The following is a 16,966-nucleotide window of genomic DNA, read 5'->3' as shown; positions in this document are numbered from 1 at the left end:
ATACATAAGAACTAAAGTAAAATATCAGTTACAATTTTATGACTCATAAATAACTATTTATATTTGATGTTTCTAATTGCTTTATTTTTACATTTTTAAAAATACATGAAACCATATTGTAGGGAAAACCCATACTAAAAATGGCTACCTACTTTTATTGTATAAATATATCCTAATTTATGTAATAATTATTTTATGCAAAGTTTCCTTTATGAAGCTTTTAGGTTTCTGATGTTTTCTATTGCAGATAATCCTGTAATTAACATAATTGTTTGTAAACGTCTCTTCACATTTCACATTATTTTCTTATGCCAAATCCTAAGGAAATTACAATGACATAAGCATTTTGAAGCCTCTTAATAAAATTATCGAATTGTTTTTTAGAAATTTCATACTGTTTACTTGCCCAAGAGAGTCATATAGAGTTCCTGGATGAGAAGTGATTTACTATACAGAGTTCCTGCGGCCAGCCATGACTGTGGCGGTGGGGGTGGTGGGAGCCCTGCAAGGCGTTGGGGTCACTGAAGGCCAGCCAGCTGCATTCCAGGTGGCACGAGGGACCGCCCTTGTGCTCAGAGAAGTGATTTAAATACCCAACAGATGTTGAAAATGTGTTAATGGATAGAGACATAAATGATGTTTAAATATTATACTTGATGGAACAGGGACAAAAATAAACTTCCATCCCTGAAGGAAATCAAGGAATTATGTATGTTTTATGCAGATAAAATTCTGGAACAGACAATTATGTCCTTACAAACAACATTTGAGAGTAAAGATAAGTTTATTTTTATTGTTACCATTTTGTCTTTTTTTAAAGGAAGTTAAATGTGTTTTTTTTTTTTTGCATATTTTAATGGGCTGTTTATCTTTTATTGTTGAAATAGAAGAGATATATTCTGAATACAAGTCTTCTGACAGATTTATTTATTAAAAATATATTCTTTTTGTTTATACTTTTCCTTTTTGTGTTTTTAGTGTTTGTTTTGATGAGCATAAGTTTTAAACATCCAGTTTTATGAAAAAGGCTTAATTTGTTTTAGAGCTTTTTGTGTGCTTCCTAAGAAATCTTTGATTACTCCCAGAAAGATTGGGAGGCCATTCTCCTATGTTTTCTTCTGGAAGATTTATAAGTTTGGCTTTTATATGTAAGTTTATGATTCAGCTCAAATTAATTTTTGTGTATTGTGTAAGATGTATATTCGTTCATAATAAATGCATTTATTCAGTTTTTTTCCAGCACTATTTGTTGAATCAACTTTCCTTTTCTGTAACATTGCTTTGGTGCTTTTGCTTGGTGCCTAGGTTCTATTCTGTTTCATTGATTTGTTTATCCTCATTGCCAATACCACACTGTCTTAATTAGCTCTATGGTAACCCTTCAATCTGGTAATATAAATCACTTTGTTGTTCTAACAGTGCTTTCCTTATTCTAGGTCTTTTGGCATTTGCTTAGAATCTGCTTTAATCTGCAAAAAATTAGGATTTTGATTGGAATTGCATTTAAGTTTTAGATAATTTTGGGAGGAATTGGAATATTAACAATATGAATGTTCCAATCCATGAACATGGTATATTTCTCCATTTATTTAGGTATTTAATATCCATCAACAGTGTTTTGTAGCTTCAGTGCAATTTTCAGTTTTTTGCACACCTATTGTTAAATTTCTAATTATTTATTTCTAAGTATTTTTTAATGCTATTTTAAACAGTAATTTAAATTTTACATTTAATTATTATTGCTAGTATATAGACATGACTATATGTGTGTCTATATATGCATACATATTTGTTTATTGACTTTGTCTCATAACTTTGCTAAATTCACTTATTAGATCCAGTAGTTTGGTTTTTGTTTTTTTTTTTTTTACTAGATTCCTTAGGTTTTCCTGCATACACAATTATATTGTTTGAAATAGAGTTTTACTGTTGCCTTACATGCCTTTCCTTTTTTATTCAAAAAATTTTCATGCCACTCTAGAAAATTCTTTAAAATTTCTTTTACTTGGATGTTCACTAAGATGTTGAATAAAAATGGTAAGAATGCACATGTTTGTATTTTTCCTGATTACATGGGGAAACATTCCATATTTTTCATAAATATGCTTAATTGTAGTTTTTTTTTAATTAGTGTCCTTTATATGATTAAGGAATTTCCACTTAATTCCTACTTTCCTGAGAACTTTTGATCACAAATGAGTGGTGTATTTTATCAAAGGTTTTTTGTATCTCTGAAATTGACATACAATTTTCCCCTTTGTTTATATCACTAATTTCATTAATTTTTAAAAATCTTATACTGATCTTGCATTTCTAGGATAAGCCCCTCTTAGTCTTGATTTATTATCATTGTTATATTGCTAGATACAGTTTACTAATATTTTGTTAAGCATTTTTGTGACTATGATTATGAGGGACAACAATAAATAAATTTCTTTTCTTGCATATCTTGATTGGGTTTTGATATAAAGGTTCTACCGGCCTTGGAATCTGAGACAGGAAATGACATTCTCTTCTGTTTTCTGAAAGAATTTGTGAAGACTGGTACTATTATCTTTTTCATTATATATTTCATAGAATTTCCTAATATACTCTGGCTTTGAGATTTCTTTAAGGCAAGTAGAGATATAGAATTATTCATATTTTCAATTTCTTCTTGAGTCAACTTTATTAAATATTTCATGAAACTTGTTCATTATTTTGTCTAAATTGTTGAGTTTATGTTTACAATACCATTAACATTTTACTGTCTATAGGATCTCGCCTCCATTCTGGATACAAGTAATATATCAATTTACTTATCTTTTCCTCATAATCCTTTTTCTCTTTCTTACCTTATGCTCTTTTTTATTCTTTGATACGGAGTTTTGCTCTTGTTGCCCAGACTGGAGTGCAGTGGCATGATCTTGGCTCACTGCAACCTCTGTCTCCTAGGTTCAAGTAATTCTCCTGCCTCAGCCTCCTAAATAGCTGGGATTGTACGTGCCTGCCACAAGGGCCAGCTAATTTTTGTATTTTTAGTAGAGATGAGGTTTCACCATGTTGGCCAGGCTGGTCTCAAACTCCTGACCTCAGGTGATCTGCCCACTTCGTCCTCCCAAAGTGTTGGGATTACAGGCGTGAGCCACTGTGCCCAGCATTACCTTATACTCTTATTTCCATATGTCTTTTACATTCCATATGAGCCCCACAAATCAACATTAATATATTTGCTTTGAACAATTGTTACTTTTAAAGAAATTGAGAGATGAAAGACAAATACGAAGTTCTTTGTACCCACCTGTTTCCCTTTCCAGTGTTATTCATTCCTTCCTGTTGATCCATGTTGATCCAAGTTTCCATCGGGCATCATTTTGCTTTAATTTCAGTGATTTCCTCTAACATTTCTTACAGTGAAGTTCTGTTGGCAACAAATACTTTTAAATTTTATTTTTCTGAAAATGTCTTTATTTTATCCTTATTCTTTGAATTATGTTTTTGTAGATATAGAATTCTGAATTCTGGACTGACAGGTTTGTTTTTGTTTGTCTTGCTTTAGCTCTTTAAATAGTTGTTTTCTTCTGGCCTCCATATTTTATAATGAAAAGTCAGCTGTCATTTGCATCATTAGTACTTTGTATATAGTGTGTCTTTTTTTCCCTGTTCTTGAGACTTTCTCTTTATTTGTTGTTTTTTAAAAATCAAATTTTTAATTTACGAGTAATAATTGTACATATTCATGGAATACATAATGATGCTTCAATATATATAATGTACAGTGATCCAATCAGGATAATTAGCATATCCATCATCTCAAACATTTGTCATTTCTTTGTGTTGGGAACATTTAACATTCTCCTTCTAGTTTTTTGAAACTAGATGTTACTGTCAACTATAGTCATCCTACAGTGGTATAGAACACTAACATTTATTTCTTCTGTCTTGTTTTAATTTTGTATCCTTTAACAAGTTTCGTCCTATCCCTCCCTTTCCTTTATCCTTTCTAGCCTCTAGTATCCTCTGTTCTACTTTTTACTTATATGAGATCAACTTTTTCTAGCTTCCACAAGTTAATGAGAATGTGTGGTGGTTAACGTGCTGTTCCTATCTTATATTATTTAGCATAGTGTTCTCCAGTTTCATCCATGCTGCCACAGGATTTCATTCTTTTTAATGGCTGAATAATATTCCATTGTGTATACATGCTACATTTTTTTAATTTTTTGTTGTTGGACACCTAGGCAGATTCCATATCTTGGCTATTGGAGCAGTGCTGCAATAAACATGGGGGTACAGATGTCTCTTCAGTGTACTGGTTTCCTTTCTATTGGATAAATGCCCAGTAGTGCAGTTGCTGGATCATATGATACTTCTATTTGTTGTTTTTTGAGAAACTTCCATATTGCTCTCCATGGTGATTGTACTAGTTTATCTTTAGTTTTAAACCTCTTTGTAGCTGTATTACTTTCTTATTGCTGCTGAGAACAAATGACTACAACAGTGGCTTAAGACAACACACGTTTATTATTTTAAATTCGTAGAGATCAGAAGTCTAAAATGGGTTTGTAGGGCTGTGTTCCCTCTGGAGATTCTATGGAAGAATTAGTTCCCTTGTCTTTTTCAGCTACTAGAGGCTGCCCACATTCTTTGGCTTACAGTCCTATGTCACTCCAGCATCTGTTTCTATTCTTGCATTGTCCTCTCTGACTTTCATTCTCTAGCCCCTAATTTTTCTTTATAAGGACCATTGAGACTGCATTGGGTCCACTAAGACAATCCAGAATAATCCTCCTATCTCAACAACCTTAGTTTACTTACACCTAAAAGGCCCTTTTGCTCCAGGAGGTTTGTGTGGTTCCTGGGAGTTAGAACATGGGCATCTTTTTTGGTGGTTATAGTGGTGAGCACTGTTCTGCCCACCACAGTGGTTTTCTTTGCATTTATCCTGTTTTAGGTTCACTGTTCTCCTTGGACCTAAAGGTTTATTTGTTTTCCCCAACAAACTAGGAATATTTTTATTCATGTGTTTTCTGCTCCATTCTCCCTTTCTCTTCTTCTGGGATTTTATTAAATGTATTTTAGATTGCTTGTTATTGTCTCACAGGTCAAGAAATAAAATAAAATGTTTCTGTCTCTGTTTTTCAGATCTGGTAATTTCTATTCGTCTGTTTTTATCTTCACTGGCCTCTTTCTTCCTGCAGCTTTCAATTTGCTCTTAAGTTCACCCAGCAATAATTTTTTTCCCCTTTATTATAGATGATGTTTTCTTGCTTCTTTGCTTGTCTTGTCCTAGTGGATGATACATCGTATGTGGCTCTGGACTGTGTTTCGTTGTGACTTAGTATGTACTGTCTTAGCATTACATTCCACTTCGTTCTCCACTTCCTGCTTCACAAGATAAAAAATCAGTCTTATATAGGGGATGAACACTACTGGACCACTATTAAAAGATGGATAGGGTATATTTCTTTTGTTCCAGAATTCTACAAATCTATTTTATTCCATTGCTCCAGTATATTTTGTTGATTCTGTCACTATATTGTCAGGATATTGCAGATTTTAGAGGAATGATTGTCTATATAACTACCTTTAAAGCATACAAATGGTTTTTTCCCCAAACCGCATCCTGAATACGAGTCTACATCTCACTAACAGTTGTAAAACTGGACAGGTCCACAAAAGTGGCTTCTTTTTTTCCTGCTTCTCATGAACTCACTTTGGTAGTGACTAGAATCTACTTTCATTAAACAAAAATGAAAAAAACACATGTATATAAGTAATCCCAATGAGAGTGTTGAGATTTTTACAAGACTTTTTCATAGAAAAACTTTTGACTTATAGTAAGTATGCAATAATTGCTACTATTTTTTAAATTTGCAGAAGGGTGGTTTTTCAAATGCAGTGCTTTCCTTTTTACTCTCTAGCACTTTAGAGTGGCTGGACAATACTACATCACTTATATAGTCAAGGAAAGAAACAGGGCTCTAGATGGGAGGAGGTAGAATTTGAGAACATGAAATTATAGAATTGTAGGTGCAACATAGAATCATAAAATGCTAGTTCTGAAAGTGATTGTAGCAGCATACTGTAATTACTTTCCATATGAGGAAACTGAATTTATGGAATTATTTTTGCTATAAATATTTATTAACGTGGACAATAATTAATACCACCACTACTAATAGCATTTAGGCTCCGTACAGCATGTTTTACCATGGAACTTTAAAACACACCAGTGGGCTGGGTGCAGTGGCTCACGCCTATAATCCCAGCACTTTGGGACGCCAAGGCGGGTGGATCACCTGAGGTCAGGAGTTTGAGACCAGCCTGGCCAACATGGCGAAACCCTGTCTCTACTAAAATTACAAAACAAAATTAGCTGCACATGGTGGCATGCACCTGTAGTCCCAGCTACTCAGGAGGCTGAGGCAGGAGAATTGCTTTGGAGGCAGAGGCTGTAGTCAGCCGAGATTGTGCCACTGCACTCCAGCCTGGGCAGCAGAGTGAGCCTCCATCTCAAAAATAATTTAATAAATAAAATAAAACAAACACACCAGTGCCTAGAAATCTTAATTATTGATAAAATGAAAAGAATCTTAATGATAGAAGTTCCTGACAGTAAAATAGCTTGTAAAATGTGTCAAAAACTATGAAGTAGCTGATATTGGTGCCACTGCAAATTATGTAAGTAAATTTATCATTTTGGTGATGAGCTGAGTGTATCAAAGAGGAAAAAATTCAATAGGAGATAGATCCATTGAGGCTATTTAGTACAGGAGGCTAGTTATGGGATGTTAGAAGAATTGAAAAGAGGTCAACCCTAGATTAGTGTAAAGGTAAACTGAAGCTGGAGCCGAACCGGGAACGAAGACACAAGGCAAATGGCAGTGAGAATAGCCTTTATTAGGACTTGCGGGCGAGGTTCCTCGGTCCAAAGGTGCGGGCCAAGGAAGTCGCGCTGAGGGAGGAGGGCAGGGGCTTTTTTATAGCGTGAGAGGTAGGGAAGCTGGTTGTACAAACAGAGCCTGGGGGGCCTTGAAACTACTAGGGCAGGAGTCGAGTAAGGGTCATGAGGAAGGGGTCTTTGGAAACTGTCAACTGAAACTGCTGTTTACGAACTTGTGGAATGCAGGTGAGCTGCAGGTCATGGGGGAGTGTGGTTGCCCAGCCGGAACCTCTGACGTATGCAAGTCTGCGGGTGTGTTCAAAGAGGAAGGGAAGTCTCGAACAAAGGGCCTGCTATGCCGGGTGGCACCACCATGTTGGGTCTAGATTCCTGCCTAACAATTAGCAATCCATAAATGCTCCCTAGGGTTAGAGGGACAGTGGGAGAAGATGGTGTTATTAGCATCAGGGAGCTCAGGCTATAAAACAGAGGTGGAACTTGGGAGAAGTGGCCACCTGAGAGACCTGTTGATGGGCATGCTGGGAGGGTCACATGGCAGAACTAGAACTCTGGAGAAGGGAATCGCTCCAGGAGAGTTGGAGCCTCTGTGAGGACTGCCTGTCTGAGCTGGAGCCACAGGGTTGGGTTGGCCTGGAAAGAGTGCTTCTCAGTAGCAAATGGAAGCTCAAGGAATTATTAGCTATTGTCAGACACTGATTGAGAAAAAGAGATGGGAAGAAATACTTACTCTCTCCTCTCTTTCAGCCCACTAATATTTATATTTGTATTTTTATTTCTTGTTCCTTTGTGTATGATGTGAGGTAGAATACTGATTTTATTTTTCTCTATATAGTGAGAAATATTCCCAGCCTCATTGGCTAAATAATCCATCATTTCTTCAATAATTTATAATGCCACATCACCATAGTTCATATATTCATATCTTTGAGTCTGTTCTGTTCTCTGTATTCATTTCCACTGACTTTCACTATTTTAATGACTGCATCTTTAAGTGTTATATATCTTGGTATCTAACAGGGACAGTCGGCTATCCATTGCTCCTGTTCTTTCCAACTATCCTTAGTTATTTGTGGATCTTTATCCTTCAAAATTAATTATTGAGTCATTTGTACAAGTATATTAGTCAAAATTCTCCAAAGAAACAGAACAAAAGGGAGTGTGTGAGTGAGGGAGAGAGATTGAGATTTATTTTAATCTCATGTGAATTGTGAATTGGAGGCTGGCAAGTCCCAATTTGCAGCAATTTGCAGGATAGGCTGACAGGCTAGAGACCCAGGGAGCAGCCCAAGTTGAAGCCCAAGTCCAAAGGCAGGCTGATGGTCAAATTCCTCCTTGTTCTGGGAATGTTCTTCTTTTTTCTTTCTAGAGTCTTCAGCAGATTGGATGAGGCCCACTCATGTTTGCTTTACTCAAAATCTACTGGGTTCAGTGTTAATCTCATTAAAAAAATACTTTCATAGAAACATCTAGAGTGTTTGACCAAATATCTGGTTACTGTGGCTTAGAAAGTTGACATGAAATTAGCATGACAACAAGATTCCTCAAAATAGTATTTCTCTTATTTTAATTTGAATTATATTGAATTGGTATGTTAATTTTGGAAAATTAACATTATTGGAGTATTGAATTATTCTGTCCATGAATATAACATGCCTCTCCGTTTATTTAAGTCTTTCCTTACATCCTTCAATAAAATTTTAAAATTTTCTGCATAAAAGTCTGCATGTATTGTTTTTGTTGATATTGTAAATGGCATTTTATATTATATTGTATTTTTGTTTATTTAATGCTAGAGTAGTAGAATACTATTGATTTTTTAAGTTGACAGTGTATCAGCCATCTTTCTTAGGAGTTTTAACACTTGGCCTGTGAATTTTCTTGGAATTTTTATGTATGGGATAATATCCGTAGAAATATTAGTAAGTTTACATTTTTTCCTTTAATTTTTTTTTTCTAATTTTATTTCTTTGTCTCATTGTGTTGGTCAGTACATCCAGTATTATGCTGAAAACTTTTGTTGCTAATGGATAACTTTTTTCTTGAAAGGAATGCTTCTAATTTTTTTTTTATTGTGAATAATATTTTTTTCTAGATATCTTGGTAGGTGATCTTTATCAGTTACAAAAGCTATTTTCTACTCTTAGTTTTCTGTGAAATTCATTTTTATCATAAAAGGCATTGAACGTCTTTTTTTTTTTTTTGCTTAATCTTTTGAGATGATAATATGGTTTTTCTCGTTTAAACCATTAATGTACTGAAATTACAATGATGTATTTTCTGATGTTGAGTAATTCTTAATTTCTTGATTCTTAATAATAAACCATAATAACTTTAACTTCTATAAAAGAGACCACTGGTGGCAATTAGATTTTTTAAAGTGATTTTTGCATTTATGATTATGAATATAATTTGGGCTAAAATTTTTTGTTTTCTTGTACTGCTTTTATCTAGTTTTGTTACCTTAAAAGCTATAGCATCATATTTTCTAAAGCAACTTGTACTAAATAGACACCGTCTTTCCTTAACATTTGAATAAGACTGACTTGTAAAATATCTAGCCTTTTTGACATTTTTGGGGAAGGGGGAGGGAGGAAGGTAAAATGAGGAAGATTTTTTGATAACTCTTTCAATTTTTAAAATAGCCCTAATCTATTTATTTTCTGTATTTATTATACCAAATTTTGCAAGTTATATTTTTCCCAGAAATTTCTTTCTTATCTAGATTTTTCGATTTATTGTTTTCATAAAATTCTTGCATGATTTTCAAAACTCTCTATTATCTCTTTAGCTATCTCCTTATTTCATTTATTTAATTTTATTTTTTAGATGCAGGGTCTTGCTCTATTGTCAGGATGGAGTGCAGTGGCATGATCATAGCTCACTGCGGCCTTGAACTCCTGGGCTCAGAAGATCCTCCTCCCTAAGCCTCCCAAGTAGCTGGGAATACAGGCGTGCACTACCATCCTCAGCTGATTTTTAAATTTTTTGTAGAGATGGAGTCTGACTATGTTGCCCTGGCTGGTCTTGAACTTCTGGCCTCATGCAATCTTCCCACCTTGGTCTCCCAAAGTGCTGGGATACAGGTGTGAGCCACTGCACCTGGCCCTTTCTTATTTTTAATAAAATAATTTTGGCCAGGCACGGTGGCTCATGCCTGTAATCCCAGCACTTTGGGAGGCCAAGGCAGGAGGATCATGAGGTCAGAAGATTGAGACCATCCTGGCCAACATGGTGAAACCCCATCTTACTACAATACAAAAAATTAGCCAGGCATGGTGGCATGTGCCTGTAGTGCCAGCTACTCAGGAGGCTGAGTCAGGGGGAATTGCTTGAACCCGGGAGGTGGAGGCTGCAGTAAGCTGAGATTGCACCACTGCACTCCAGCCTGGCAACAGAGTGAGACTGTCAAAAAAAAAAAAAAGAGAGAGAAAAGAGTTTTATGTTTTCTATTCTTTTTTGTTTAGTCTTACAGAGGTTTGTTTACCTTGATAGTCTTTAAAACACAAGCAGACTTTAGGGTGGTTGATGATCTTTTGTGTTGGATCTCCATGTCACAGATTTTTTTCCTTTGGGTCCTTTGTTCCAGGAATGAGGCTGGGGCTGATAGTGGTGATGAGGAAGGAAAGGAGAGTAAGATTTGCTCTTGCTTCACCCCTCCTCCAACCCATGATTGCCTGTTATTTCCATCTGACAGCAAGTAGAATAAGGACTTGAGCAGTAAGGAAGAGGATACACTTTGAGAGGGGTTGAATATTCCAGGGAAGAGTATAGTGTGAAAAGATGGAAAATCTCAAGACATAGCTGCAGTGCAAAGGAAAGCTATGGTCTTGGGGCAATAAATGGCAGTGGATGCATTAGGTCAGGGACTGTCTTATTTCCTCTCAAGTCACAGGCTACCAGAAAGGCAATATCTGAGGTTCTCATAAGACTAACATGTGCTAGGTTAAATAGAGAGTGGTTGTCACTAATAAATCAAAGTATTACTAATAGTAAATGATTCATTCTGGAAAGTCTTGGGGCTTTCTATTTGGGCTCTTAAGCCTGTATCTTATAAGATGCTAAGCCTGGACCAATCTGAGACATGAAAAATATGTATTTCTAATAAGTTTAAAAAAATTACTCATACTCTAATTTGTTCCCAAAATAATTTAATGTGACTGTGCTAACAATAATGGAAATGTCTCTACCCTGAAAAGCTAATTACAGTAGTTCCTCCTGTGTCTGTGCAATCATCTTGGATTGATTGTGAAATGCCAGTAGGGGTGGCATTGACAGTTATTAACTCTACCTCTTTGTAATATTTGCTGCTGTTTTGTTTTTGAGGCTGAGAAGATGGCTTAAAAGTGGTCTAGACTACTGTGTATGACTTCCAATACCAAGAGATTGGAAGGTATTCAAGCAATTTTCAGTCCGGTTAAACTCAGAGGAATACCTTCTTATCAGGCAGGTTTTACATTTTATCTGTCGTTAGGCCTACTCAAGACTACAAAATAAAAAGAGTAAATTTACATCAGGTAATAAGGCAAAAAGAATTTTAGTAACTTCTCACAGCATTCTCCTCTGCTTTCTTGCTCACCAGTCAGTTGGTGGGAAGAGTGTAATAGACTAGGAAGGGGCATGTGGGAACTTTTTGGGTGTTATATGTTTTTTCCAAAACTTGGTCTTGATGGAGGTTAACATGTGTGTATAAAATATTTATTAAGCTGTATAATAAAATTTGTGTGCTCTATGTATATTATACAACAAAAATGTGTGATTTTTCTTTTATTTCCTAAAAGGATAAATAATACTAAATACATTTTTTTTTTTACTAAGTCAGAAGAGGTTATATAAATGTGTTGCTCCTTAACAAGACTTTTAATATCATCTTGAAACTCCATTCTGTGGCTCCCATGATGAACTGAGTTCTTACTGTCTTTCATTTTGATCCTCAAAGCTGCTTTGCTTTCCAGAATGTTTTAAATTAAGTAATTGTTGTTATTTTGCATTTTGTTGATCTTATACAAGTTAGAAATAGCTTGAGGAAGTTTAGATAAAAAAGCAAACACCTATCTAAACATGAAAAGTAATCAACAATGTGCTGCATATTTAAGTATTAGGTAAATACAATTTAGAGATTAATAAACTACCTGCTTTATCTCCTTCATATTGGTTTTGTTCTGCTTTCATTGGTTGTTTAATGAGAATATATAACACAAAGAAAAACCTTTGTATTAAACTAACATGCTTAAATTTAGATTTGAAACATGTAAGAGCAAAAAGTGGTAGTTAATAGGAATTTATGGTAAGGCTCGTTCGTCATAATTGTGAATATTCAGTTTATTTGTATTAATGGTTTATCCAGGTTTCCTACTATGGTGGTGGTTAATTTTACCAATTTTACTATGTTTATCACAGACTCCTTGGTTATGTACAATGGACTTGGGATTTCCAGCTTTCTTTTTCTTTTTTATTTTTGAGATGGAGTCTCACTCTATTGCCCATGCTGGAGTGCAGTGGCGTGACCTCGGCTCACTGCAACCTCTGCCTCCCGGGTTCAGGTGATTCTCCAGCCTCAGCCTCCTAAGTAGCTGGGACTACAGGCACCCGCCACCATGCCCAGCTATTTTTTTTTTTTTTTTTTGTATTTTTAGCAGAGACGGGGTCTTGCCATGTTGGCCAGGCTGCTCTTGAACTCCTGACCTCAGGTGATCCACTTGCCTTGGCCTCCCAAAGTGCTGGGATTACAGGTATAAGCCACCACGCCTGGCCTCCAGCTTTCTTAAATAATGAGAACTAACTCCTTGCTTCCCTTTGACTCTTGTTTTTATAGGCAGCCCTGCAAGTTGGGGGCCATGGAGAGAGGCTACACCAGTGTCGAGAAGTCATGCTTCTAACTTACAAATCCATCCCCATGCAAGTGGATGGGGAGCCCTGTAGGTTGGCCCCAGCTATGATTCGGATCTCCCTGAGGAATCAGGCCAACATGGTACAGAAGAGCAAGAGGAGAACATCCATGCCTTTACTTAATGAGTGAGTCTGCTCATGGCCTACCTTGCTTAACACGAAGACCTTGGAGAGGAGAGTGCAGAGCATGTGCATGGTCTGGGAACCTCACTGTGTTGGGAAGAGGAAAAAAGTCCGGGAGACTCAGCAGTTCCTTGGTTTCTCTCATGGGAACATATAGAGTTTTTTCCCCTTGTTTATTGTACAGTTCCACACCCTTCTTTTAGTAGTTATCACTGTACATGAGATAGATGATGATTCTTCACTGACCACTTGAGAATATATTTATTGGGACTCTCAGAAAATCATTGAGAGGGATTCTAGGGTGGTAAACTGTGTTCAGGTAAATGTGTTTTTGTTTGTTTTGTTTCAGGGAAGCACATAGTTAGCCTGCTCTTTACTTAGGTCGCTTGGAGAGTGTTGGTTTCTCCAGTCGCGGCTGGTTGGCAGAGCTGGTCAGTGGCTGGCCTCTATCCACATTGCATCTCTTTCTGCCTGCCAGCGAATTGTTCCCTTCCTGATGTTCCTATTTTGGGGTCCTGCATACTCTGGTGCTTCAACTCAGCATTGGCTATCTGGGCAGCATCCTATTGTCCAGACATAGCCTGACCCACTCTTTCACACGTGGTATCCCTCCTGGAGTTTTCCTTTCTTAGGCATTTTAATAAACTGACTTGAGGTAAGGTAATAATGACTAGATATTTAGAATGCATATTCATTTTATAGTGTGTCTCACTCCAACTAGTGATTAAGTGTCTGTGGGGTTGGAGAAGGGGATGGATAATGAACGGAAGTTTTGGCATCTTTTGAATATTTCCTATATATCATGCTGTATGCCTAAGGCCATTTCAGGGCTTAGCCTTGTGTCATTCTCTGTCACAGTGAGGGACTCTCAAAGGTGCTTCTCCCGTTTGTGGCCTGTCATGCATGGTTATCTATTTGCACTGAGTGGCTGGCTTCCTTGTGGTGCCTGTAAAGCAAGGGCATGCTTTGCCATGCATTTATGCAGAAGTCCCTAGAATAGCCAGCAACACAGGTGCCCTCACTCACTACCAGCACTTACTGTTCTCTCTCTGTGGTGGCACATGTTGATGAGCAGGATTAGATAGTGCTCTCAGAGTATTCCAGCTTTTGGCATCTGGGTCTCAGTTTGAAGCTGGGATAAAAAAATCTACTCTGTCCTCTCCTTCCTTCTCTCCCAGAATTCAGACTTCCCCCAGAATTTTTCCTAGATTATTTTCCAGAGGTGTTTTTTAGTTACATGTCTTTCTTTGTTTACATTTTGCATTTAGTGAAACTCCTGACTCGTTCCTCATGCTGCCTGCCCTCCCTGCCTTTACCTTCTGTTAGGTTAAATACACAATTGCTGAGGTTATATTTTAGAAAACGTGGAATGTCAGTAGTTGTATATGGTTCATCAAATTTACCCTAGAAATGTTAGAGTTACGTGGACCATGGGTTTGCCAGAAATCTATGAAATACTAAGTGAAAAAAAATCTCTGAAACTGTACTATAGTCTATGTTGTTGGGTCACTTTTAGATAGTTTGTTAAGAAGATATGCAGAAGCTAAAAGTTTTTACTATGTATAGGCAGAGAGTTCACAGTCTTAGGCCTGCTTCTTCTGTATTTAATAACCTTATCAGACATGAAATGGTTTTCAGCTGGTTTAGTTTTAAACAGCTTTTACCTTTGTGTTGAGAATTCGTATTTGCTCAACAACCATATTTTAAGAATTCATTTGGCTTTCTGCACCTATAGAAGCACATAAAAAGAATTGTTTTCTTTTTGTACTCACGGCACACGTGATATATGATGGCACTTCTTGTAGCTCTTAGCTATGCAAGTGTTCAAGAAGCAGCCTCAACTTAAAAATACTGTTACTGGCTGGGTACGTTGACTCACACCTGTAATCCCAGCACTTTGGGAGGTCAGGTGGCCGGATCACTTGAGACCAGGAGTTCAAGACCAGCCTGGTCAACATGGCAAAACCCCTTCTCTGCTATAAATACAAAAATTAAACAGGCGTGGTGGCACATGCTGGTAATCCCAGCTACTCAGGAGGCAGAGACACCAGAATCTCTAGGACCACAAGGCAGAGGGTGCATGGAGCTGAGATTGCACCACTGCACTCCAGTCTGGGCAACTGAGCGAGACTCTGTCTGGAAAAACAAAACAAAACAAAAACCCCAAACAACAACAACAATAACAAACCCCAGAACTGTTATTTACTTTCTACTAGAGGCAGTGGTGCCTGCATCCAGGCCAGCCCATGCCCTCTGAAAGACTTACGAGAAATGGGAATAATAGTATAATTTTCATTTTATTAATGAATATTTATAAGACTTAAAAATAACAAAAATCTTTATTACTACTTGTGAAAAATTATTCAACACTATTTTCAGAAAATCAATACAGATAGCACATTTTCAAAAGAAAGCAAAAAACCCTAGTCACCTTGTAATATTTGCTTCCTAAACCTTAATTTCTCTCATTCTAATCTTATTTACCTTCTATGATTAAGTATTTCTTTCGATTTTACCAGAAAACCTTATTTTGAAATCTAAGGTCTTCCACTGGATTTCCAAGTGGAGTTTCAAGCTCAAGGTCAGCCTTTCCTTTAAGACTTTTCTATAAGTTTTCTTCCACCTTCTGAGTCCTTCAAGCCTTTCTCTGCTTTGGCCATCAATTGTGTGAAGTGTACCATTTCGAAGAAAGAGAAATTCGAAAGACATTTTCTTTATTTCCTGCCTTCCTTTCTTCGCCTGTCTTTTTTCTTTACTCAAGGAGAACTAGTCGAAAATATCTTTAGAATTTTTAGCTTAAAAACCTCTCTCTGTGTGTGTGTGTATGTTTGCGTGTGTGTATGTGTGTGTTTGCGTGAATGTGTGTGTGTTTGCGTGTGTGTATGTGTGTTTGCATGTGTGTATGTGTGTTTGCGTGTGTGTATGTGTGTGTTTGCATGTGTGTGTTTGTGTATGTTTGCATGTGTGTGTGTTTGCATGTGTGTGTGTGTGTGTTTGCGTGTATGTATGTGTGTGTTTGCATGTGTATGTGTGTGTGTGTTCCCAATAAGAAGAAGGTGGCTGTTTAATTCATCTTTAAAAATTAGGCTCCTTTCACACAGCATGGTAATTGGATATTCGAGACGTAAGTGCTGTGGCTCCCTTAACAGCAGTTCCCTTTCCACTTACATGCCAGTTCTCCTTGTGGTTCTGCCCTTTCTCTGGGAGACTGTATCTCTGATCTGTGTCTTCAGCCCAGAATTTTCTTCTAAAAATTGAAGACTGATACCCAAATATCTCAGTTGACATTTTTACCTTAATGTCTCATAGTAACCTCAAACTACATGCTAGAAACTGGACTCATTAACTTTATTTCCTTGGCTTTTCTTCCCCACCATCCAGTGAGCCTATTCCATTCACAGTTGTACACAGGAAACTACCATCCACTCATTTGTCCTGTTCCTGGCCTCTGAGGTTCTCTCAGTCACTTCTACTTCTATACACCTGCTAGTCCATTTCTGCATTGCTGTAAAGAAATACCCGGGACTGGATAATTTATTTATATTTGTTTGTTTATTTATTGAGACAGAGTCTGACTCTCTTGCCCAGGCTGGAGTGCCATGGTGCCCTCTTGACTTACTGCAACCTCTGCCTCCCAGGTTCAAGTGATTCTCCTGCCTCAGCTTCACAAGGAGCTGGGACTACAGGTGTGCGCCACCATGCCCAGATGTATTTTTGATAGAGACAGGGTTCCTCCACGTTGCTCAGGCTGGTCTTGAAGTCCTGGGCTTAAGTAATCTGCCCGCCTCAGCCTCCCAAAGTGCTGGGATTACAGGCGTGAGTCACCGTGCCCAGGCAAGGCTGGGTAATTTGTAAAGAAAAGAGTTTTATTTGGCTCACAGTTCTGTAGACTGTATAAGTATGGGACCAGCATCTGCTTGGCTTCTGGTGAGGCTTCAGGAAGTTTACAGTCAGGACTAAAGGTGAATGGGGAGCTGGCATATCACATGGTGAGAGAGAGAGCAAGAGGGGGTAGGCACCATACTCATTTAAACAACTGATTGTCACATGAACTCAGAGTGAGAGCTCACT

General features: G+C 37.2%; 1 protein-coding gene across 4 annotated transcripts in view; it reads left to right on the top strand.

Moving 5' to 3' along the window:
• DGKI (diacylglycerol kinase iota) overlaps positions 1-16,966 on the top strand; it is a 467,910-nt gene that overhangs the window by 291,207 nt on the left and 159,737 nt on the right. For all 4 annotated transcript variants that reach the window (XM_025379314.1, XM_025379313.1, XM_025379316.1 and 1 more), the window contains one exon: positions 12,699-12,898. In XM_025379314.1, the coding sequence (XP_025235099.1) occupies positions 12,699-12,898 (200 nt within the window). The remainder of the gene's footprint in view (positions 1-12,698; positions 12,899-16,966) is intronic.

The sequence above is a fragment of the Theropithecus gelada genome, chromosome 3 (assembly GCF_003255815.1).
Source record: "Theropithecus gelada isolate Dixy chromosome 3, Tgel_1.0, whole genome shotgun sequence".
In the NCBI taxonomy this organism is placed as follows: domain Eukaryota; kingdom Metazoa; phylum Chordata; class Mammalia; order Primates; family Cercopithecidae; genus Theropithecus; species Theropithecus gelada.
This window is presented reverse-complemented; position numbering and strand designations above follow the sequence as displayed.